This window comes from Cloeon dipterum, chromosome 1, assembly GCF_949628265.1.
Source record: "Cloeon dipterum chromosome 1, ieCloDipt1.1, whole genome shotgun sequence".
NCBI classification, from domain to species: Eukaryota; Metazoa; Arthropoda; class Insecta; order Ephemeroptera; family Baetidae; genus Cloeon; species Cloeon dipterum.
The window spans coordinates 11,719,349-11,743,618 of NC_088786.1; the positions used below are offsets into that span (position 1 = coordinate 11,719,349).

General features: G+C 42.4%; 1 protein-coding gene across 3 annotated transcripts; it reads left to right on the forward strand.

Annotated features, from left to right (window-relative positions):
• Positions 1-40: 40 nt before the first annotated feature.
• On the forward strand, positions 41-23,222 carry for (cGMP-dependent protein kinase for). Of its 3 annotated transcripts, none has more exons than XM_065484163.1 (13): positions 41-841; positions 13,364-13,530; positions 18,741-18,854; positions 19,210-19,315; positions 19,377-19,440; positions 19,504-19,581; positions 19,639-19,733; positions 19,817-19,963; positions 20,141-20,288; positions 20,341-20,682; positions 20,768-21,024; positions 21,119-21,181; positions 21,548-23,222. In XM_065484163.1, exons 1-13 carry the CDS (start codon positions 348-350, stop codon positions 21,711-21,713), a joined length of 2,241 nt encoding a protein of 746 aa, XP_065340235.1. In that variant the 5' UTR covers positions 41-347; the 3' UTR covers positions 21,714-23,222. The 3 variants fall into 3 exon arrangements, with proteins under 3 accessions (XP_065340235.1, XP_065340252.1, XP_065340243.1); XM_065484180.1 differs by lacking the exon at positions 41-841 and adding an exon at positions 11,180-11,491; XM_065484171.1 differs by lacking the exons at positions 41-841; positions 13,364-13,530 and adding exons at positions 14,771-15,131; positions 15,662-16,059.
• Positions 23,223-24,270: the final 1,048 nt, after the last annotated feature.

Below are 24,270 nucleotides of genomic sequence, written 5' to 3' on the forward strand. Positions count from 1 at the left end.
CCTGCGATGGGCTGGGGCTCGAGGGCCGCGGCCGCGCAGCAAGTCAGCAACCAGTCGGACAAAACCGTGGTAACGTGCTCCGTCGGTGTGACGAGCGCAGTCAGTTTATCCGTCAGGCCGTCAGCGAGAAGCAGTGACGACGTCTCCTTCGCAGGAGGCCGGGTTTGCACTTAATCACCGAGTTGATTTCAAGGGAATAACGCCTTGCAATTAAGCCGTGTGCCGACTGATCGCGAAACAAGAGCCAGCCAGCTCCGCACTTATTCGTGCTCGGTGATTATGCAGCTGAGAGCAGGCGAGCGCGTTCGGCGTCGACCGACCGACCCTGCGGGCGCTCGTCGCCATTAATGCTCGTGTGTTTGCAAAGGCTGTGCTTGTCGCCGCGCACCGACGACGACACGTCGACGCAAAAGCAACAACCAGCCACCGTGCAACTACAGCAACAGCAGCAGCAACGAGTTTCGGAGCCGGCAGCCGAGCAGCGGACCCAGCAGGGCAGCCAATCCTCCTCAGCCATGGCGACCGTGGCGGCCAGGGCGGCGGCCAACCTGAACACGACGGCCACGGCGGCCAACAACAACAACGTCGACCCGCAGGCTGTGCTTGCGGCCAAAGAGGAGCGCATCAAGGAGCTGGAGCAGCAGCTGCGTCTCCGGGACGAGGAGATCGTCGAGCTTCGCTCGCACCTCGACAAATTCCAGAGTGTATTCCCGTTCCACGCGGCGGCCGGCTCGCCTAGCGTGGCCGCCCGGCCGCGTAAGCAGAGGGCTCAGGGCATTTCGGCTGAACCCGTGCAGGAACTCGGCCAGCACAAGCTCCCCGTCTTCCCCAAGAATGACAGGTGCGTAGATTTGAATTTTAGCATTAGTCTTTCCTATATCCTTTATTTTTAGTCCTATATTCTCCGAAAATGCAGAACAGTAACTAAGTAAATTGGACAAGAAAAACAAGTCCACACCTTTCTCTCTCCAGTTTATGTTCCTTTGCTGCCCTTATTTATTTAATGTTTTTACGCTCTCCCCTTGTGTTTGTCCCTTTCCCAACTCTGGCAGGCAACGCTGGCCGGCCGCTGTTTATTTGATTTTGAAATGAACGATCAGCGGGCTCTATTTTGGCCCGGTTTGTTTTTTCGCTCTGTCAGCTAATTCAGCTGAATGAGTGCGGCTGAGCAAAAGACGCGCGGTGCTCCAAAGTGCCGGCCGCCACGCGCAACAGGTTGACAGCGCTGCTTCCCGCATTACGTTCGTGTTGGAGGGAGGGCGAAGGGTGCTGGGGCTGCAACCGGCGCATCTCCTCGACTCGTTGCATAATGTATCGCGTGCTGTCGGCAAATTCTGCTCTAGTGTACAGTCGCAATCATTTTCATTTGTACAGCCAAAGAATATTTTAGCTTTGCATTAATAGATAATTAATTTTAACTATTATTTCAAAGCGGAATCTTACAAAGATGTTCGGTTATTTTAAAGCCCTTCTAATTTTAATCTAATAACTTCCCAATTAATTCCAGGCAAAAAATACTCATTAGATTGACCTTCGCGCAACGCTTTTTAAAATGAGGCCTACTGGACAATTAACATGACTAAAGTTTGATAAAATTTAGGCTTTCTAAGAAATGCAAATTTCGTATCAGATGGGGGACGATAACTGTGTTCAAAAATTATTCCATGAGTTTTTAACAGAAGTTGAACAGAAAACACGTAATTTTAAAACAGAGAAAGTGAGGACAGATTGGTCACATGATAAAAACGTAGCTTTGATCCGCTTTATTGTGATATTCTGATCTAGAAATGATAGCGTCTGCGTGCGCTGTCCAAATTTATCATCTCCATCTTCAGACGTCGCTCTAAACCAGTGTTTCTCCGACTTGCATCTGATAGTATCTTATTTAGGTAGGGCCTTCTGAATTGTGGACCATATGAGGATTAAAAAATTAAAAAAGAAACCTTATGAGTTTTATCCAGCACGATTCCCTCTGTTTTTCCTGATAGAAATTAGTTTCCTCATAGGCTATCCAGTTACGAGGGACTCTTGTAACTTAATTCCAAGTACATTTTCTTTTCGCTTCTCGACTGTTTCATTTGTTTGAGAAGTTGTTCGTAAATTTCATTTGCTGTGACAAAAGAGCAAACAAAAGCGACATTGTCCAACACGGCACACCCAGCAGAACACGCGCGGCTTTGTCGTCGCGGCACGGGGCTGAGAACGAGAGCACGAAAAGGATTTTTGCATGCAAACCCATAAAATTGCAAGACGAGCACAGGAAAGTGTAATTTGACGCGCCTTCGCGAATGATGCAACTTCCTGGCTGCTTCGGCCAACTTGATGTACACAGTGGCGATGTTTGTTTGTTTGTTTGCTCGAATTTGTTCCGAGAGGAGGAAAAGGCGGCGCAGTTTATTGCCCATAATCAACTCAGCTTCGTGCGTTCCAGAACAAACAAACAAATGAACGAACCAACTCGTCATGCAGGCGAAAACGAAGAAATTAGCTAAACACCGATTATTAACTGTTTTATGACTCCTCCGGCGAAAACGCTCTGGAGTGGTGTTTGTCTTCGTAACAGTGGTACAGCTCGCGCGTGCATACTCAAGTGGAAATTATCTTGCCTTAATTATTTCTGTTGAAGAACCTAGTAGTATTAAAACAGTAGTCAATTCCGATAGTGCTTATCTCCTTATGGGATTATTTTGTTGCTTGACGCTTACACAGAAATCGTTCTAAATTAACGGATCATATCAGCTTAATGTCCAATGATATTCAACAAGTGCTTTGATTTACAAATTTTTGACATGCTTTGAGAAACACAAGGCAGTATCAGCTAAACTGTTGAATAAAAATTAAAGATATTTTGCCATGGAAATGCGTTCTTCGAGTAAGATTTCTCTTGAAAGGTCGTTTTAATGTGATAGAGCCGGGGAATATAATACCAGATAGCTTAATCTGTTTTTATCAACTAGGAGTGCGGAGCCAACAGTTGCAAACTAGCCTTTTGCTTTTCCCATAACCGAGCAGGGAGTATGGTCTGAGAAAAATAACAAACCAAAGGTATATTATCTACCGGCCGACATGAAAGGAGTGTGTACTTTTCATGCTTGTCGTCGCATTTCAGACCTCAGTGGCACGCTAGAACACACTCGTATTACAAAGCTGGAAATGCATGCGTCGCGGTATTGCGTAAGAGTGCAATTTTTCCATAGCAACGAAGGTGATCTCTTGGTAAAAGGGACTGCTGAGAGTATCTCTCAGTGAAACTCTTTGGAGTCATCAATCAATCGTTAAGTCAATTTCACGGAAAGTTTCTCGCAACTTCTTCGAGATAATATTAATTAACTATCAATTTTGATTGGTGCCAATAAGCAATAATCACTACAACATTTTACAAGCCTAATAAAAGTTAGCTCTCGACGCGTTCTATGGGAGATCATTTAGGCTATCTATCATTCGATTTTTTATCGGTTCTTTTTTTGCTCTTTTTATCCCTGCCCGATGACCGGGAAGGGCACGCACTGCACTAGCACGAATGCTGAAACCCGGGTCCCAATAACACCGCGAACGGATAACATGGGTGCGCCAGGCCGTTCAGGGACCCAGCCCACTGAAGGGCCACTTGCATTGGTTCATCTCTTTTTAGATGGGTGACCCTCTGATAGCGAACAAATCGCGAAAATTGCGTGATCCAAAACCATCGCAAACGAATAACATGGGCGCACGTGCCTCATTGGAGGTAACCCAGTTGAGGAAAGGACCAGCTCGTGTTACTGCCCCCGCACCGGGGTCTTTTATTGAAACGCAAGACATTCTCCCCGTGAAATTCATTCATGCATGCTGGAAAGGTGCAAAGCAGTGGGTCGGAAAGTTTTCGCAATCCTACAAAATCCAAATGGACTCGTCATTGCAATGCAAGAGAATCAAATGTAGGCGCAGAGCATCCCGCACTATATAGACACCCAAACATCACTCAGATTCTCAACAAGGCGAGCCAATGGCTTGTTGGTGGAACGAGATTTTCTTTTGGTGTTTTAGAAACCTATCCCTCCATGCATGATTCATTGAGAGGATTGTCATTCTGTGTTAAAAATACATTTACTGGACCGTGTTTAACGTCAGGGTTATACGACTCAATTTCGTCGGAAACTACAACGCTATCGTATGACTTGCATGTTTTCATTGTGTTTTTATTGGTAAATTTTGCACAGACATTAATAAGAATTCCTTTGAACTAAATAATGGATTTCAATTTTATCGTGAAGTACTTACGTTTCAATTATATGGAAAATAAATGTGGCATCGTGACCGTTTTTAAAGTTATATTTAATTAATTTAAAATAGGAGCCTATTATGGTTTTCGTGGGCTGCAAAGAACTGATCATAATCTGCACCATAAAAACGTGTGAAATGAGAGCAGGGTGGTAAAAATTGTGATCTCCGCTGAATTTACTGTTTATTGCACGCAGACCATTAACAACTGCAGACACACAAAGTCGAGGGATATATATATATATATATATATATATATATATATATATATATATATATATATATAATGAGTGTCTTTTTTATTTAACGTTTTTATTGCATGCAAGATACATTGGTAAATTAGCGGAAAGGCGTAGTCGACTGGAGCTCGCGTGCAATGACTGCGTTTAGCACCTCGATCGACTCACTGATTAATTGGCGTCGATAAATATAGCACTCAATATGGGACACTGGCGTCGACGATAAGGGGAAAATCGGATCGGACGCTTTCAGCAAAGGGCGCAGGCCGATAAGACAAAACTTGCGCCTGTTGCCTTCCAGGCTGACCCTAATTCGAGCCGCACCGCCGACTTGGATTTATTGGTGCTTCCTTTTCAGGTTTCGACACCGCCGCTTTTCGCGTTTCAATTAAAAAGCCTTATTATTTCTACCTCAGTCACCGTTATCTGCCTTCTAAATGATGCTTGCGTCTTCATGTCACACGTTCTCTGCTATGATTAATTAAATGTTAATTTTTGCACAGGATGCGGCTGTTTGGGAAAAGCAAGGAGAAATTTACACTTTCGAAATTTCACTAGTTAGTAGGAAACGCAAAATATCCAGATATTTTATGATTGTTGCTAAAACATCATTTTTTATGAATTGTGTCACCACGCAGAAGCTCCTTTGAGACGGAGGCTAAAAATGTGCGGACATATCGCTAAGTTTAAAAATAGTAGCGTTGAGGTAGTCGTGTCTGTTCCTCTTGCTTGCCACATAGTCTATTATTAGTGAAACTTATCGCAAATTAAGTCAATGATAGAGCACCTTTGAAATTATGCCAATATTTAGTTAACCAGGCATGCAGTCATTCGCTTGAAGCGTGTTTCTGATTGGCTCTCTAAGCGTTCACTCGCAAACACCGGTTTGTTGTTCACTTACGATTTCATAATTCCCACTTTTCCGTGGTCAAAAGAAATCTCTTATGTCAACATGCCCGACATAAATTACATCTTGTAATACCGCGAGCGAGCCGAGTGCGCGGCAGACAAAGCGAATTCGCTTAATTAAACTTTAATCTGTGACATATCACACGTATCGAGATATTATGTGGCATCTCGCAGATGTCATATCTTTTGAGGCGAGACGTGTGGAAAGTGGAAAATAAAAGCGAGTGGAGCAGTTTGTGTGTCTGCTGGCAGGTCGGGTCTTGCGACGTGTGCAGACTGCATAATTATGAAACGGCGCTTTCGGGAAGAAAGCAAACGACGAGCGCGCGCGCTCACACACATACACAGTTTTCCTCGGCCAGCCAGGTGTTCGTTCGTTTTCTCCTGCACTAAATAAAAAACAGGCAAGCGAGAGTCTGAGAATTAGAAATAAACACATGAGCCGATGCGGCGTTGTTTGAAAGCCAGGTAATATATGGTTGCGCTCATGTTAAGCACGGGTCCATTTTATCGGGCGGCATTATCTTTATTGTGCACCAAACAGGCCAAGAGCGAGCGTAAACCATTTTTTATCACCCGCTTGCCAGATCGTGAGCACTTTTTTGAGACATTTTCATTTCACCACTAAATCTGCGATTATCATTTTTTTAGAGGTACCAAACATCCCCATTGATGGGAGAGAATTAATTTTTTTCGTGTCATACGGCTAGTAAGACAGCTTTGGCGGTATTGCAAAATGAGGCAAAGAGAATGCAATAAAAATGAATTAAAAACCAAGCCAATATTACTAGGTTTTGTAATGTTTCCGGAAGCTCAGGAAAACCCAAATTAGTTTTACATAATAGCATACATAGTATCCTATAAACAAAAAAGCATTTTTCAGGGAAATCCTGTGCATTAAGCAAAGTAAATATTTAGAGCAACTGTCAAAGCTTTATTTACACAGGTAAATTCTGTAAAAAATGCTACCATAATTAACTGATCTTAAACGGTTTCAACAGTTCTTGATTGCTTGAGGAGTAATTGATTTTAGCACTGGAACAGTGCAGCGGTTGGTTCGCGTGGTCAGCAAGATTTCCTTAATTACAAACCTTTGACGTAGAACACGCTGTTCATGAATAATAATAAGCATGTCGGTCAAGGGGCGAACGTGTTTTCACCAAACTGCGCTCGGGCGCCGAGGAGAAAATTTTTAAATTTTAAATCACTGCTGCTCGCCCGCCCGACATGCACACACCGCTTTAAACGAAAGACGTATATCGTATATTTCGTTGTATTGCTGGCGGCAGCAAAAACTGAGTCGGCCCTTGCTTCCACCACTTATCAAGCTAACCTACAGCGTGCGTGCGGCTCCTGCGTCGGCCCGCCGACAGCTAGCTCTCTGATTACCTGTGCGTGCGATAACCTCGATTCGAATTTTCCGAAAAATAACAAGAAAAATGTACTAGACATTCACAGAAGAAACTTATTTTTAGACTCATCTTTTGCTAAGTGCGGTCAGCCAAATTACTTAATTATTAGTTTGGTATTTCCCATGTAAATTGCCAACAGTAAAACAATTTTCCAACTTAATGCTCAAATCGTTTATTGGCCCACTTCGAAAGTAATATAGGTTTAGAATTACTCTTTTAAGTTAAAAAAACTGATTGCATGAAATATCTTATTAAATACTTCGCCTGCAATACTTTTCATTTTCGCTATATAGTGGGACTCAATCTTGCTCTGCGCTATTTGCAATACATACTTATGTATTTTCTCTGATGCAATGGTTCAATCCAGTTGGAAACGCGATACCTGACTGAAGACTCGAGTTTAGCAACATTGAATGGATGGGTGACCGTCGGCTTTGGTGTCACCCATAAATCAATTAATCCGATAATCCACAATTAAAAATAACGTGCGTTGTGAAACTCAGCCGAGAGACCATGGGCGTTTTCGCTCGCTAGCTCACGCGCCATTTAGCTCGATAGCCTTTGGTAATTATCCATTAAATGGCGCTGTTTTTGACACGACACTCACATTACCATTAATTTTACTCTCGATATCGATTGATTCCGCACAACGGGATTTCAACGCTCGAAAACGACACTCTTAACAGTCGAGATGGAGACCGCGATGAAATGAAAGCAAAACGCATTATCATTATTTGATGTTGTGTGGTTTTTTGAAATCGCCAATCTATTTTGTTAAGCGTTGCGTAAGTTGTTATTCTGTGTTCACAACGTGATTATAATTTTCCATGCTTGTGCGAGCTTTGCGCTTTGCAAAGCGAAAAAGAAACGACACCGCGTGTTGCGTCCGCGCGTCCTTTTGCAAATACATGCGCTGTTCCATGCAAATTATGCAAGCTTCCCCGTCATTTTGCTCTTTCCTGATTCGCTGTTGTAAACAATAACGAGGATATTTATAAATTTAAAATACCTAGAAACGGAAAAAGAAAAATTTTATTTTAAGAGCACACGCGTTCCTTATCGTTGCAGGGTTTATTTTTAGAATATTCTTTCCAGTTAGTTCCTTCTTTGGCTGATCTTTAATTTCAAGCGCGTTCCGTTATTGATAAAAGTAGCATTGTAATTATTTGACCGGAGATTGAGTCAAGTGGCCGTGCTCGGAATTGGAATCGTCTTCCACATTCAACGTCTGATTGAAGAGAGTTGGAAAGAGTAGAAGGCGTATATTATTTACATGATGAGCCGCCGATCCCTCGGCAATAATTCTTTTGTGTGCTCGCGAACAAAGCAAGGAGGGATGCGAAATTTAGTCTCCGACGTTGGCTAGCCTCTCTCATCAAAAGGCTAATTGAGGCTAACAACGTGTGATTAAAGAATGCTCCAAATACGCGTCAACCCCGCGTGCATTGCAAAACAACACTTATTCGTCACAGGCACGGACTGGCCCATTTTCCATCACGCATTCCGCGCCTCTCGATCAGCCTCGCAGCCTTTTATTTCATTTTATTGTGATTGGGGCAAAAAAAACTAATAGTGTTTTTGTTTCCGGCTCTGACGCAATTCTGCGGAAAGCGGCCTCTAGGCGGACGCGTGCGCACGAAAATCTGCGTGTATCTGTTTTGCAAAAAGAAAAGAATTAGATAGAAAACATGTCAAGGATAAATTTGTTATTAATTCGCAGCTGTATATACCTATATAACGTGTACGCGCAGGGAAAAGTATATTATAACAGCCTCTCGATGCAATTTTCAAACGAGCAGCCCGACTGACTGACTGACTGACACACACACAGGCGGCCATTAAAGATAATGATTCTTCTAAAATAATCATGCGAAGCAAGTTGCTATTACGCATTTTGCTGGCGGCCAGATAATTTTCGCAAATGCTTTCTACAAAGGGGCCGCGGGCGCTGTCCAGATGGCGCACTCGCAAAGCGGCAACTGGAATCGAAAGCGAGCCCGCCCAGCGCAGAAAAACGGGCAAAACTATAGCGTGCAGCCAGCCAGACGTGATATATGACTAACCTTTGCTATTTCCAGCCTTTTGGCGGTTCAGGGCAGGGACGTGTCAAACAGTCAATATATTTTTCAGCTACTTCGGATTCTCAACCGCTGTTAACATATTTTTTGCTCTACTAAATCAACCAGGGATTCGGGACCAATTAAAATAAAAAAGAAATGTAAATGATCGGTATAATTAAGCGGCGATACTCAGGTTTGTTAATTTTTATGGGAAATTGCTGCAGGTTTTTGTAGAACAACTATGTTAAGCCGCCTAATGCCCCTATGTTTAGCTGATAAATTTTTACCTTGCAGATAAAAGCGACCTTCGTTTCTTGCTATTTCCGTCGCAGTAATCATTTTTTGTAAATCAGTGTCACCCAACGATTTCACTCTTATTTTCCACTCTTTTACGACTCAAATAACATTCATTTTCCCTAAATCGAACTTTTTAAAAATTCGTGATGTTTGATAATTTTGAGGCAAAAAGTTTGTATTCCTACTGGGTTGAAGTTAATACCGCCTATTGTTCACAAAACTAGTATAATCATCCGAAACGTGTTATTTTGTTATTTTATTTTGACAGACATTTCGGGCGTTTTCAAAGGCAGAAATCTCCTAATGCCCACCGAAACTAATGCGACCATTGTTCACGTCCCCCGTAAGAAGCAATAAAAGAAGCTAAATTGGTGCAGCACTCGTGGGTGGATGATTGTTGCACACTTGGCGCGCGAAGCCCACTTTTCCAACACTAATTGCACGTGCTCGCGCGCGCGGACCGCCCTGACGCCCGCGCCACGCACAATCGCCTCCTGCGTAATTATATTCTGGGCTTGGCTTTCAACCAACGTCAAAAGTCGACGTCTTTGCAAGGTGGAAACTTCAGCCGGTGTACGGAAAATGATATGCACATGACACTTTGCGAGGAGAGAGAAAAAAAATTAAGCGTGTATGTATGCATGGGAGCCAGCGTCGCTCGCTCTGTGAAATCGCGATTGACACACAAGGTGCACGCCGGCTCATCGCGGTAATCGCCTTTTTTGTCCCATTTATATTCTCCTAGCCGCGTAAAAATAGCACACGCTTCTCCGTGACATTCAAAGTGACTACAACTGCCGAGCAAAAAATGACTTTCGGTTAAATGAGAGGTTTCTGACGATTGCACTTCTCTCTGTACTTGCGAATAGTTTTTACGATGGAAGAGGCTTTCGGAGCCATTTAGACAGTGTTATTGCTATTTATTGATTTATGACATGTACCAAGAGGTGTGTAATTTCGCATTTGTAGCACGTCCGCATGCAACGTGTAACGTGTTAAATTTGTAGGAGTCGTAAATACTTTCGTCGGGATGACTGGAAAGAGAAATTGTCAAAACAATGCTGGCAGCCTTTGTTTTGGAAAATCTATGGAAGAGATGAAAGCTCTTTCGCGAATTTTTCAAGCAAAGGGTTGCAGCCAGCTTGTGGTTTGCACGAAAGAAAAAAGCGACTGTCCTTTATTTGGTCAGGTGAAATCTTAAATTAGTTTGTACCCCTAGAAGGTCATTATTATTGCGAATCGTAGAATTGCCTAACATCGAATGTAAAAAAAAAATACAAATATGGAGTCACCGGCGAGTTTTGTGTAGAAAAGAATGCTAATGAGCAGACTTCTACGTTATTAAAACTATTGATTCGATTGTACCTTTCATTGCACACGTATGAATTCAAATATAATAAAATGGGTTGGCCTATATTTGCTCGTATTTTATAATTTACCTGTCAAAATTCCAACGCCTTTGGTAATGCCGCCAATACCTAAATCACACAGCCTCCTACTTGAAATAACTCGACAATACCCTCGGGATAAATTCACCTGACTGTATAATTTTCATATTTTCTCTTCATAAAGTCAACGGTTCCAAGAGAAGCTCCTGGCTTAACGCTAAAAACTATATTCAAATCGCGGTATTAAACCATAAATATGGACAAACGCGCGTAGGCCAATTTGCCTATCGCCCTCTGGAGATTAATTAGACCAATTATTCCGGAAGCTTTTTTTAGTTGCAGCGTGTTTATTTTGGCCGCGATTAGCTCGGATTTCTGCGCGCGTGTGTCCACATGCTGGAGCCGTGTTTTACGGTTTGCGACGCGAGATAGCACCTGGCACCGTGGATCAGCGCCGCTCGCATTCAAAGAAAATGGGATGGCGCGCGCGACTGTGTGTGTCAGCGGCATCAGCAGATGCACGGACGGTCGGATGGACGGGTGGGTGGGTAGGCGGGTGGTTGCGGCTTGTCGCGACCGAGTGTGCAGTTGCGGTCGCGTTGCGGTCGCGGCGCCATGGCCACCCTGCGCGAGCTGCAGCGACTGCTGGCCGAGCAATTAGACGAAGTGCGGCGCCGCGACGCCGTCGTCGACTACCTGCAGCGCGAGCTTAGGGAACGCGACCGGCTGGTCGACGAGCTGCGCAACCAAATCGACAAGTTCCAGCAGGTGGTGCGTCCGTTGACGCGCGACGTCGTCCACCTCCAGCAGCAGCACGCCGATCCCCGCCAGATTCGGCACGCTCGCTCCAAGCGGCAGGCCATCTCGGCCGAACCGCTCGCCGAACAGGGCTGCCAGCTGCCTGTCGACCCCGTCCACAAGACGGAACCGTGAGTCGGCAACCGCTTTTTGTATTTTTGAAAATCGAACGATTCCGAATTCCCCGAGATGATTATAACGCTGTCAAATGCGTTCAGGGACTTCAGGGGCACGCTGATGTAGGGTTGTAATTTATTTTCATCCAATTAGATTTTCATCGACTTTTGTTCATTTTGCAAGTTCAAAAATATTTATAGTCTTGAATCTTGCCAAAATTTTATATTCTGATATCTACATCCCTCCAGCTAACGCCAAGGCTGAAGTTTAATTACTGTCTATATATCATTTAAAAAATAGTTCGCAAGAAACAAATTTGCGTTGAAAAATACAGTGCATTTTCCAAACGGATCATTGCAACTGAAAAATGTTTATTTTAACCGCCATTGGGTTTTGACTACCTCTCCTCTATTAATAGAGATGGTTGCTCTTTTGCTCCAAAACCATCGAGTTTTAATAATTTCAATATGTGTGCGGTTGGCACTAACTCAAAGTCTTGTGTCGTGGAGGAGTTAAATAGTTCCGCAGCGAAATAAAAATTTTGCTTTGATGGAATAAAAAAATGGCCAAAGAAACTTAAAACGGGCATTCGGCCATTCGCGTTTTAAATTTTCGTTAGCTTAAAAATAACCATATTAGAAATTAGGGTAAGAATAGATTTTATCAAAATACAACTATTTAAAATTACAAAAAGATGCACGCAGCTAAATTTGTTTCAATGCAAACTTTGCCTAGCTTGCCGGAGAAACCACTTTCTCCAAATAATTTCTTCACGAAGCTATGCAACTTCTTGACAGTCGTGTCAATACGGTTGCCTACCTTCGCATGCTCTCCTTATAGAACTAACTTTAGTTTAAAGCTGACTCAAATAGTGTGCATTCTTTGCTATTTCCTTAAATATTTTATTTGGCTCAACATTTTAATTCTGAATTATGCTGTGCTGATGCGTGCTAACTTTTAGTCATCTCGGTAATCTCTATTTATGACGAGAAATAGAAGATGCGGCTCTATTCAAAATACAATTCTAAATTTAACTAATGGAAATCACAACTACCAACGAGATCAAAGCAAGTCTCTTCACCCGACGATGCGTGTCACAAACAATTGTGATCGGCTTGCAAATTTTCAGCCCAGTTTTTTTCTAATTTTTTCTGAAAAACGAAAATGGTTTATGTAAAGTGATGCAAGCCGAATGAGAGTTGCAGGCGCCCGACCCGACGCCCTCAATCGCAAGAGAGGGAATACACATGTGTTTGCTTTTTGGTTTGGCAGGTACCATGCGCCCAGGCCTATGGTTTTGACAGCTCCTCCTTGCGCCACTACTGCTCATCTGTGTACATATTTCGCGACTTTGCACATTACGCACTTGTCAACTTCCTTTTGCGCTATCAATTTGGTATGAAACATGCACGTGCGGGTGACGGATCAAATTTAAACATGCCGTACAAAAGCAGAACGCTGAGTAATTGAAAGGTTTACTTGGGCGTTGGCCCATCTTTTCAAGCCGGATATTTCAATTTACTCTGTCCTTACAGCGAGAAACGCTCCATTATTCAGTATTCCATACATAAAACATATTCATCGTTAATTCGCGTTACGAACGACTGAGTCTTTCATTTTTTATTCCATTATAATTGGCAAATATGAGAAAAAGATGTTTGCGCAAGCAATCAAGTCACAAAAGCGTCAACTTTATAGGCAGAGAAAGCTTGTTTGATTGATGACAGGAAGATTAATATCATACAAATCCATCGGAGCAATTATTGCAGTCCAATTACTTATATCTTGTGACCATCCCTGACTATAAAAGTCACGTTCTGTTTCAATTGAATATTCTATATAATATGCGTCTTAAATGAGTAACTTATGTTTTGTTTTTGTTTCAGGTCGCGCGATCTGATCAAGGCGGCCATCCTGGACAATGACTTCATGAAAAATCTGGAAATGACGCACATTTCGGAAATCGTGGACTGCATGTACCCAGTCGAGTACAAGGCGGGTAGTCTAATCATCAAAGAAGGCGACGTCGGCAGCATCGTCTACGTCATGGAGGGTACGCTCTCATATTTTTTTGATCACCACATGCACACACGAGGCTAGCTATTTTTGAATCGCGTCAGTCGGAGCTTGGAAAAATCCATCGCTGGGGGTAAAAGCCGAAGTCTTATGCAAAGATCGTTGAGACGTGACTGACTGGAGGAGAACTACGCATGAAGGTCGGAGAGGCTCCGTTTGAGCAAATTTGGAGAGATAATGATTTGTTGTCCTTCTGAGCAAATTGCGTCCATCAAACTAACTATTCTACAAAAAATTTCATATGTCAGTCGCTTGTCATTTAGGTTTGAGTCACCCTTTGCATACTCTCGCAAAGCTTCTTGTAATGTACCGCAGGAACGCCACAGCGATGTGCTGCACAATGAAGTAAAAGCGTATTAAATCGGTATCAAGTACAGTACTGCATATCGGCTGAAACCCGACTCCAAATATGGTGGTACATGCACTCTTCTTGGATGTAAACGCATATTGTCAGCAGCTCTGCCGCGCAATCACGATGAGCAAACAAATGAAAGTGATACGAAGCACACGCGGAGAAAATGAAAACGCAAGTTTACGGTTGTTTGAGCCGCTGTTTCCTTGTATCACTGACACCGATTTCAGCCAGGGCAGTAATGAGCTTTACACCCAAAGTGATGCGCGAGACTCGATCGCCATCATCTCTGCCCCAGAAAGCGATCCGTGGCGTGCGCGTTCATTGTGCGGGCGAATCGCATAAATTATATCAATAAAACCGGCGAATGCTCTGCTTATAGCTGGCGTAACCAGACCTCTTTATATGTCTACGTTATGATTTCGATTATTTGTAAATCGAGTTACGTCACCCGCTCTCGCGTCACCATCTGCATAAATATAAAGCTTTTGGTGAACTGAGATTTTCCTCGATTATCGTTGCATTTTGTCCTCTTTTGGCAGTGAAACCTGTTCATTCGCCTTCAGGTCTTTCCGAAACAACTTTTATATATTTAAAACTCCTTGTTATGAATCATCCGGACCGAGTGCAGGTTGTGAATCCGAGCGTCGATGAAAAGCAACAAGTGCCCTTTACGTGAACGCGCGCGCACTTGGTAATAGCAACAAGTTAGTATGTATTGTAATGCGTTTGATATAAAAACCGGGCGAGTGTAACATCGAGGTCGGCGCCCCCACCTGCGGACTGGTTGGCGGCGGCAGGAGCAGGATCCTGACGGTGCTTCCCCTCTTTCGAGAGCGGCCGTGAGACGAGCGAGCAGCTCGGTGCCTCGATCGCCGAGAGTCCGGAGGAGAGTCGAGTTGCTCGGTGCCGAGTGTGTGAGCCAGTCAGCAGTTCTCCAGCCGGACGACGATGCGGTGACCTCGGGCCATGCTCGACTGCACGAGCGTTTTGCGACACCATCCGGGCCGCGCCGTGGAGCTGGACGAGGCGGCCGTGGCCGCCTCCGCTGGCCGCCTGCAGTCCCAGGCCGACCGGCTGGACGCGTACGAGTCGCGGTGGCGCGACTGCGCCTCGGACGGCGGCTCGAGCGGCGGCGGCGGCCAGACCGAGGCCGACGCCGTCCAGCAGCTCGACTCGCTCGTCTACCAGCGCCGGCCGTCGCCGATTTCGACCGCCGAGCCAGGGTCAGTATGTGCTCGCACTTTCACTGTGCGAGTAAACCAACTTTTCCGCCAGACGGCTTTCCGCACTCCGCACCCACAGGTTGGAAACACGCTCGTCTCGCCGCTGCTAAGCCTCATTGTGCATTCACCGCTTCTCGGATTTCATTGTTGGAATTTCGACTGGGTGGGTGGAGCTGGGAAGTCAGAACGGGTTAGCTGTAAACTATGAGAGTGCCAAGACTGTGCTATGCATTCAATTTGTTCTGCTTGACCGATTCAATACCTATGTTTTACTTTTGATATTAGGCTCTTAATCATGCAAATATTCTTTAAATGGTGTCAACGTTGGCATTGGTCAGGAAAACGCTGCTACAGCAGCTGACAGTCAGCGCAATGTGAAAGTTTTTAAACAAATAGTGGAAGGAACTCGATTGGCTTTGTTTATATGGAATGGATTTAAAATTCTTGTTAAATCCGAGGTGCAGCAAAAACGAGTTTGTTTCCGACCCTGTCGGCGCAGCTGTTTGAAAGTGTGTTACCGCGTTCTGCAGGACTGAGAATAATTATATCAACGGTGTCGACCCTTCCTGCAAGTACGAAAGCACTCTGAAACGTCTGAGCGACCTCTGCAGCCTCACGCCAGATCATCTAGTCACAGGATCTCACTCCGACTTTGAGCCGCAAGAAGAAGTTGGCGATGACTCGCAGCGCCACTTCGCGCCCAATGAATTCCTGATCAGCACCGCCGACAACCGGCGACACCGACCGCTTCCGCGGCTTCCGTCCACGCGGCCCCCGCCCGAGGACAACAATTCGTCATTCTGCATTCCGCGGCCCAAACTCATCGTGCCGGTGCACGCCAATCCGCGGAAGCGGCGCACCGGCAACTACCTGCTCACCAGCCTCGACTCGCCGCCACCCGCCACCGAACATCCCTCCAGGAGCTCCGGTAATGCCTGGACACGATGCTTTATTTGTTGATGTCTCGACTATCGGGATTAAACTAGGTCGCATGTGACACGAAATTCGATAAGGCTTGCACCAATGTAAAGGCCAAAAATATATAGCATACAGTTAGCAAGTCGTGGTTCAAGACACATTGACTCTGTGTGACGCAATGTTATATACGGCCACTTATTTAGAACTTAAATTAAATATCCCCATGTTGGAATTTTTAAAATTTGTACTCGGCATCACGGTCGCAAAGCTGCCAATTTAAGCTAAACGAGCCAAATCTCCTTCATATAAGTTATAAATAAACCAATTGCTATGCAACCATGTCCCATACAAAATTAGCGATTCAATTCCACAGAAAAATTAAGCTGGCGAAACGTGATTCAAAAAAGTTGTTCTTTAAACTTCTCTTGAAAGACGCTTAAGTCATACTCATTTAAGGAACCGAGTTAGAAAATGAAAGGTTTTATTAATGTCACTTAAATTTCACCACACACCTGTTCTCACTTTGAATATAATTCCCCAAGTGACTCGCAATCGGGTCATTTTGCGTATTTTTAACCTGCCAGGTTCTGAATTTTGCGGTTTGCCGCTCAAGCAAGCAATTTATTCGTTGCATAACTTGGTTATGATGGTTCAGGGATCGAGTGCGAATACTCCAAATATATATTTGAGTGCCAAGTGCTTTTAAGCAGCCTCTTAATCAGATCTCAAGTGCCACCGTTCTTGGCGAAGAAGAATGAGTCCAGAGCGGTGAAAATCTAATTTCCTCCGCTTAACCTCGTTGAAACGGAGAAGGCTCAGGGGCAGAGCGATCTTTTTACTGATCGGCGAGCTCAGCGAAATGGGAATTTTGCTGTACGCGATTACCCAACAATGGTCTGAGTCACGCTTGAAAGTGCAGAGGAGCTTTCATACAGCAACTTCGAAATACGAGAGAGCAGTAAATAATGCCTTCAGTATCCACTCATTCGTTTTACTTAGCACGTCCATCGCCAGCCGGCCGGGCTAATGGCACACTAAACCATTAAATCCGTCGCTTTTTATTTTTAACACACTCTTTCGGTAGCGGTTCTTTGTTGTTGTTTCCATTTGTTTCGCGTGCTCCCGATTTTTTAGCGAACGGGTTAAACGTTAGATTCGTGGCGTTTTCTACTGAACGTGTTTCGGCTTGCAGCACGCCAGGGATATAAATAGAGTTGTGGCTCTTGCGGCAAGTTTTCGCACACCGTTTTGTTTGCTCTTTTTGATGGCTTTCACATTCCTTCGCTCTTTATTGGCAAACACTTCATCAATAAAAGTGATGCTTTGAAAGCAAACAGGTCGAAAGGAAACTTTTAAATTTCCTGACAATGAGCTGGGAAAATCCAGTGTTTTCTGCGTGCTGATGTAGAGCTTTCATGAAATCTGAGGAGTTGGAAGTAACGAAGTCGATTTCGTGCAGGAAATGCTGACGGCGCGAGTTGGAAACGAAAAAAATGCGTCTGACCAGCAATACGGAAGTGCCAGCCGTTCTATGATAATCTGTTTCTGCGCTCGCGCCGTTCACTCGATCTGATGGCGCGCGAAGTGTGTTGTTTCAGCGATTCGATTAGAAACCTGCGATTTGCTCTGCGTTGCCCCTTTTCGCGCGTTGCTTTTAATAAAAAAGGAACGGATCGCTGGAAGAAGCGACTAGCCGACTTTCTCTTGGCGCACGTTCTTACCAAATAATTGCACTGAGTGTGAGACGCAAAAGGCCGTGAGTCAACAGGCGTCCCTTGCACCTCAAGGTTGCTTTTTGCCGCCGCACCGCAATCAGCAGGTGCTTTTTATGTTATTTCAGCCTCCTTCCTCATTTTGCTCCATTTTCCTGCTACACTCTGGATTGCCACGTTTTTTATGATTCGGACGTCACAATTTTTCTCTTTCATGTTTAAGGGCGATAAGAAGCTTAAAAATTTGCTCTTTACTTACAACGGCAAGCTGCATTATTTTTTTAATTATGCTATTAAGAGCAGTTGTTACCAAATTTTCATCCAATTTGTCGTGTTTATAACTACAGCGACTCGAGACCAATCGTTGCATGAGAAAGTGCTCCACGCGAGTTACGGCTCCCAGTTCCCATTGCATTGTTTGCGTCAGTTCTTTCCAGATGACATAACGTGCTCACCGAAAACGAGTCAGCTTGCGTCAAACGCAGCGAGCAGTTAAATTCAACCAGGCCCATCACTTAATTTCGCCTATTAGTGCTCCTTAAGCAAATGCGCACGCAAAGGCGGAAACAGTCAAGAGTGTATTTGACATGATCCATAATTATAACTGCTCAAGCCAAACGGATCGTGAGAATACGCCCTTGGTTGTCTTTGCCGCAGTCCGTATGGCGACTAGAAGTGAATGTTTTTTACTGTAAAAACTCGTGCCCTTTACAAGATCTCGTGCTATTGAACTGTAATTTTTATCTTTCTCCGTGTACTAATATTAAAATGACGGAGTATGCTCTCGTTTTTAATTTAGTTTTGATTAGGGGTTGCCAGAGAAAAGAAAAATGATAAATAGTTTCCTCCAGAGTTTAGTCAACGAAATATGCGTACTCTAAAAACCTGTAGACACTCAGTCAATGTTTGGTTTGGTGCCTTTAAATATCACCTTTTTCTTAGAATCAATTTGCTAATCTCGACGCGTTCCGTTTTCCAGAGGGTCGCGTAGAAGTGTCTCGCGATGAAAAGTACCTCAGCACCCTGGCGCCAGGCAAGGTGTTTGGCGAGTTGGCCATCCTGTACAACTGCAAGAGAACGGCCACCATAAAAGGTATAGAAACTATAGAAGTGTCTTCTGTTAAATTAACACAAATTTTCGTTTTTTTCTCGTTATTTTGCTGTTTTATCGTCATTTCACATTTTTTTCTTCGCTGTTTCAACATGCCTTTTAAAAATAATCGAAGATTGTTATTTTAAAAACCGCGATGCTTAAAAAATATTTGATACCAAGTTGGAACTCTAATTCCATTTATTTAAATTTTCTCGTGCGGTAACTTTTTTTGAAATTAGTCAATTAACTGTGGTCCACATAGAAAGTAACGAAAAATTTTGAAAAATAAATTGAAACAATATTATCATAAATGTCATCTTTATTATTTATAACTTGTTTACAACTTTTATAACAGCCGCTACCGACTGCAAGCTGTGGGCGATTGACCGACAGTGCTTCCAGACCATTATGATGAGAACTGGCCTCATTCGCCAAGCTGAGTATACCGACTTCCTGAAAAGGTGACAATTAGCATGCAGTAATTGCAAGCCAGTTTCGATAACTCGTTACATCATTTTGCAGTGTTCCTATTTTCAAAAACTTGCCAGAAGAAACGTTGATCAAAATATCAGATGTTCTCGAAGAGGTATACAAAATGAATTTAAATTTATATTACCAGCACACTAATTTTATCAATTGATCCATTTAGACTTTCTACAATGAAGGCGATTACATTATCAGACAAGGCGCTCGAGGGGACACGTTTTTCATTATAAACAAAGGAAAGGTAAAGGTTTAGAAATTTTGTTCGCTCTTTCACACTAACTCTATTCCATTTTTCAAGGTCAAAGTCACCATCAAGCAACCAGACACAACCCAAGAGAAGTACATCCGCACCCTACACAAAGGAGACTTCTTTGGAGAGAAAGCTCTTCAAGGGTAAGTTTATTTCTTAAATCTAGCTGATTTTTTTCTGCTTATTCTGTTAGAGCAATTAATTTTTCAACTAATCGAATTTTCAGGGATGACCTGCGCACGGCCAACATTATCGCTGATGATGCCGAGGGAGTCTCGTGTCTGGTCATTGACAGAGAAACTTTCAACCAGCTGATTTCTGGCCTGGACGAAATCAGAACTCGCTACAAGGACGAAGTGGTGGAAAGGAGGAGGTATGCAATTCTTGATTGAAGACACATTATTATCCAAAACACGCACGTCCTTCTTGTTCTCTCTGTTTTTTATGCTCACAATTACTAAGGAGAAAGCGAGGTGAGAGCATTGCAATCACGCCAACTTGTGCCTTTTCCAATATCAAACACCCATTTGAATCTGATTGCGTTTTTCAGGATTAATGAGGAGTTCAAAGACATCCGGTTGCAGGACTTGCGCATTATTTCCACCCTTGGCGTCGGAGGATTTGGTCGCGTCGAGTTGGTGCAAATTAATGGTGACAACCATCGCTCTTTCGCCTTGAAGCAGATGAAGAAGGCGCAGGTATGTGCCGTAAGATTCTCGTTTGTTCTATTATTAAATTTGTGCTCTTCAGATCGTGGAGACTCGGCAGCAGCAGCACATCATGTCCGAGAAGGAAATTATGGGCGAAGCAAACTGCGATTTTATTGTCAAGCTGTTCAAGACTTTCAAGGACCAAAAGTACTTGTACATGCTGATGGAGTCCTGCCTTGGCGGGGAGCTGTGGACCATTCTGCGCGATCGTGGTCACTTTGATGACTCAACCACGAGGTTCTACACAGCCTGCGTTGTGGAATCGTTCGACTATTTACACAGCCGCAACATCATTTACCGCGACCTCAAGCCAGAAAACTTGCTGCTTGATAACAACGGCTATGTCAAGCTTGTTGACTTTGGATTTGCCAAGAAACTTTTGGTAAGTGCTGATAAAATAATAACACGATTTTATTATTTTATTTTTGTATGACTGAAATCTGATCGGTCTAAACTTGAAATTTCAGCATGGACGCAAAACATGGACCTTCTGCGGCACTCCAGAGTACGTAGCGCCTGAGGTTATTCTAAACCGTGGTCACGACATCAGCGCTGACTACTGGTCGTTGGGAGTGCTCATGTTTGAGCTCTTGACTGGCACTCCACCTTTCACTGGCGCTGACCCCATGAAGACATACAACATCATCTTGAAGGGAATCGACGCCATCGAGTTCCCGCGCAACATTACCAGACATGCTATTGCACTCATCAAGAAACTCTGCAGGTGAGATAGAGGAAAGCTTTGAAGTTTTTTGAAGGAAAAATCTTTGTTGTTTTGTCATTGCTCATTTGATTAACAATTTTTTATTTTATTTTAGGGACAATCCAGCTGAAAGACTTGGATACCAGAAAGGTGGAATAAGCGAAATCCAAAAGCACAAGTAAGTAAAATTGTTTAAAATAGTTGTATTATATAATTTGTTGTTCCTACCTATTTTTCAATAAATTGCCAAATTATTCCCTGTCACAATTGGCTTACGTGGCAGTTATCCATATAATTAAAGTGCTAAAAATAATAACAAAAAATACACATTGAATTAGTGAAGAGTAATTTGCTCTTCCCCATCTGCATGACTTGCAAAAATGAATAAATTTAAGAGAAACACAATCTCGCTTCGATCAGCTCGGGTCTTTTTGCTCCCATAAAATTATTTTTCAACGATTGAAATAGAGTATTGAAGTAGAATTCGTCAATTCAACTTTTGCTTAATCCTTTGATACTAATTCTGAGGAACCTTTTTACTTAGATGGTTTGACGGCTTCAACTGGGAAGGGCTAAGGAGCCACACTCTGATTCCACCAATTCTCCCGCAAGTCAAGAGTGAGATTGACGTATCCAACTTTGATGAGTATCCTCCTGACGCCGAGGGAATTCCTCCAGACGACGTCTCAGGCTGGGATATCGACTTCTGAGTTATTTCCACACTGTCGCATAACTAATATTTTTGTACGATTTACTCGGCTTGTACATAATTATTACGATAGGCAGCAACTTAAGCTAGCTGACGGAGGTTGGACAAGAAGAAACGATTTTGTCCTCGCACATTGAAGTGATTAGTGCTTAAGTGATCTTCGCCAGACATCTTTTGTTTGGCACCGAGTCTATATGCATTACGTTTTTGTATATGGAAAATCAAATTCTATTAATTGTTGTTTGCGCTTTAAGATGGTTAGAGAGCCATGTGGCGTTTAAATTAACCAAAATACGTCAAAAGCGATGAGCAAGTTTGCAATCGCAATCATTGGAAAGTTTTGATTTTTGGCTTCGGAAACCCAGCGTAATAATACTTTTCAAGCTTGCCAATCCAGATAATATTGATTAACAGTTGACTGTGAAAAGCTTGATATTTTTGTGAAATGATTCACACGATTGTTCAATTTGATTAATGGTTTAACTGCAATTATTTCCTCTGTGCCTTTTAGATTGTCTTTTATACATATTTCAGTTGTTAAAGAGTTCCCTTTGTCGTTGATGATGAACATTGTGAAGAAAACGGTGCAGGGCACCCTTGCTTGGATGGAAACTAACACTAAGTGTTAAAATTAAAATTTCTTATCTCGGAAGTGATTTATTTTGTGACTTTATAGTTAAAAGGCTACTTAAATAATAAAGACGTCTTCCAAATTGACTATAAACACGAGAGGATGCCTCAAGTGCTATGAATTCTATAACTGTTCCAAAAGATTTTTGAAAATAATTCACAACGCCAATGATATATTAAAGCAGCACCAAGATAACGCGAGTGCCTTTTTCTATTATAACCATGAAGTGAATCGTAAACCAGTGTCTTTGGTGATGCAGCAGAACTCTTTGAGGTGAAAGGGTGGAAAGTTTCTTAAGTGTCCTTGTTACCTCTGCAGCAGAGGCTCTGCTCCTTTGAATAGCGTGAATTAAATGAACTGACCTTGAGTAAAACTTAATTTAGAAAAGCTTACATTTATTTAACTATAAGCTGTTTTAGATTTCAAAGAGTGGACATTTTTTGAAATTTTTGACGATTTGATATTGAAAAAGTTCACTTTTTGGTGTCAGCGCTTAAAAAAATGAAAGTTAATTCTTAGAACCGTAGCACAGCTTTAAATATGCAGAACACTTTACTTCAACTTAAACCAATTATTGTTGTTTAAAAACGATATTCTTGTTACAAATTAAAACAAACGTTCCAATTCCAACAGCATATAATGTAAAGATTTTGTCAAATTTTGATATTTATTGATGCTTTCAGTCATCCTTGTCTTTTTCAAGCACATAATGTATAATAAAATTCTCCTCATTTTTCTTATTGTCTGTAAGCAATAAACAAAAATTAAAGAAACTAACAACCACACCATCAATTTATATGATTATACTATTTGTATTTGCAAGACAATAACAATCGGTTAATTTATTGTAATGAGAAAATAAAACTAAAACTTTAAAAATTTATTTTTTCTTAAACCTAATAGTTGTCCTTGGTTTATTTATATTTAGGGACGATTTTTTATGACTAACATAACACATCATTGATAATTTTTTGTTATGAGTGAATTGAAATCAGCCAAAAATAATCAGCATTGTCTGTGTTTGCGTGATAATTAAAGAAATTAGTGATTTTTCTGCAGATATTACAGCTAATTTAAGAAGAAATGCTGCACATGTATAAACTTGAATAGAAAAAATATTATGCTTAATTGACGAAGAAGAACGGAGGAAAAGGCGATACCAAAGTAAAATATAAAAATTGTCATCTGTGCCCTATACACAAATTACGTTCTTCTCAATGGACATGAATTCTTCTAGGCGTTTCTATCCATTTAAGTTTTTTCTGCATTTTAAATATCTGCCATTAATCTACTGAAGCAGAGTAGAGAAGGGAGAGAGAGAGAGAGGATGACACCCACGTGCATTCCCCCTCTATTTTGTATACCTGTTTTTCACATCAGAAAAGTAATAATATAACGTTGGGGATCAGAGCGAGTCTCTGGTTCAGGGCAGAATTTGTTGATAATCGCGCATCAACAGATCCGGCCCGCCCACACAGGTTTCAAAAGATATATAGGCCGTTACATTGAACGCTATAATGTGGCTTTGAGAGCAATCAAATGACGTGAAATTTTACTAAACTCCGTAGGCAACCTTAATTTTATAATTATTTAAATGACTTTTTCCAAAATCTTGAGTTAGTTAAAGGTTTGTTTTGAAGAGGCAACTTTTTAAATAAAAAGTGCCTCGATTCAGCGTATAATTTGGAAGTTTTTCGAACGGGTGTCAAACAAAAATAAAATTTCAAAAACTTATAAAGGAATAATAAACTAAAAATTAAAATTATTTTTTATGTCTTTGTGTTTTGGAGTGTTAAAGAAATAATGTAATCAGAAAAATTAAAGGGCGAAGCGCACTAGATTCGCGAATAAATAGGCAAAATGGATCCAATATCAAGAAAGGAGATGAATTACAAAAATATTACTCATGCTAAACTCAAAATATATA

What these genes read in the sequence shown, in the direction of transcription:
- for (XM_065484163.1), top strand. Translation starts at nt 348, where the DNA reads ATGCTCGTGTGTTTGCAAAGGCTGTGCTTGTCGCCGCGCACCGACGAC. An exon ending in AGCAGATGAAGAAGGCGCAG is followed by an intron (nt 20,289 to 20,340) that starts GTATGTGCCGTA and finishes TGTGCTCTTCAG; the next exon opens with ATCGTGGAGACTCGGCAGCA. An exon ending in GATTTGCCAAGAAACTTTTG is followed by an intron (nt 20,683 to 20,767) that starts GTAAGTGCTGAT and finishes TTGAAATTTCAG; the next exon opens with CATGGACGCAAAACATGGAC.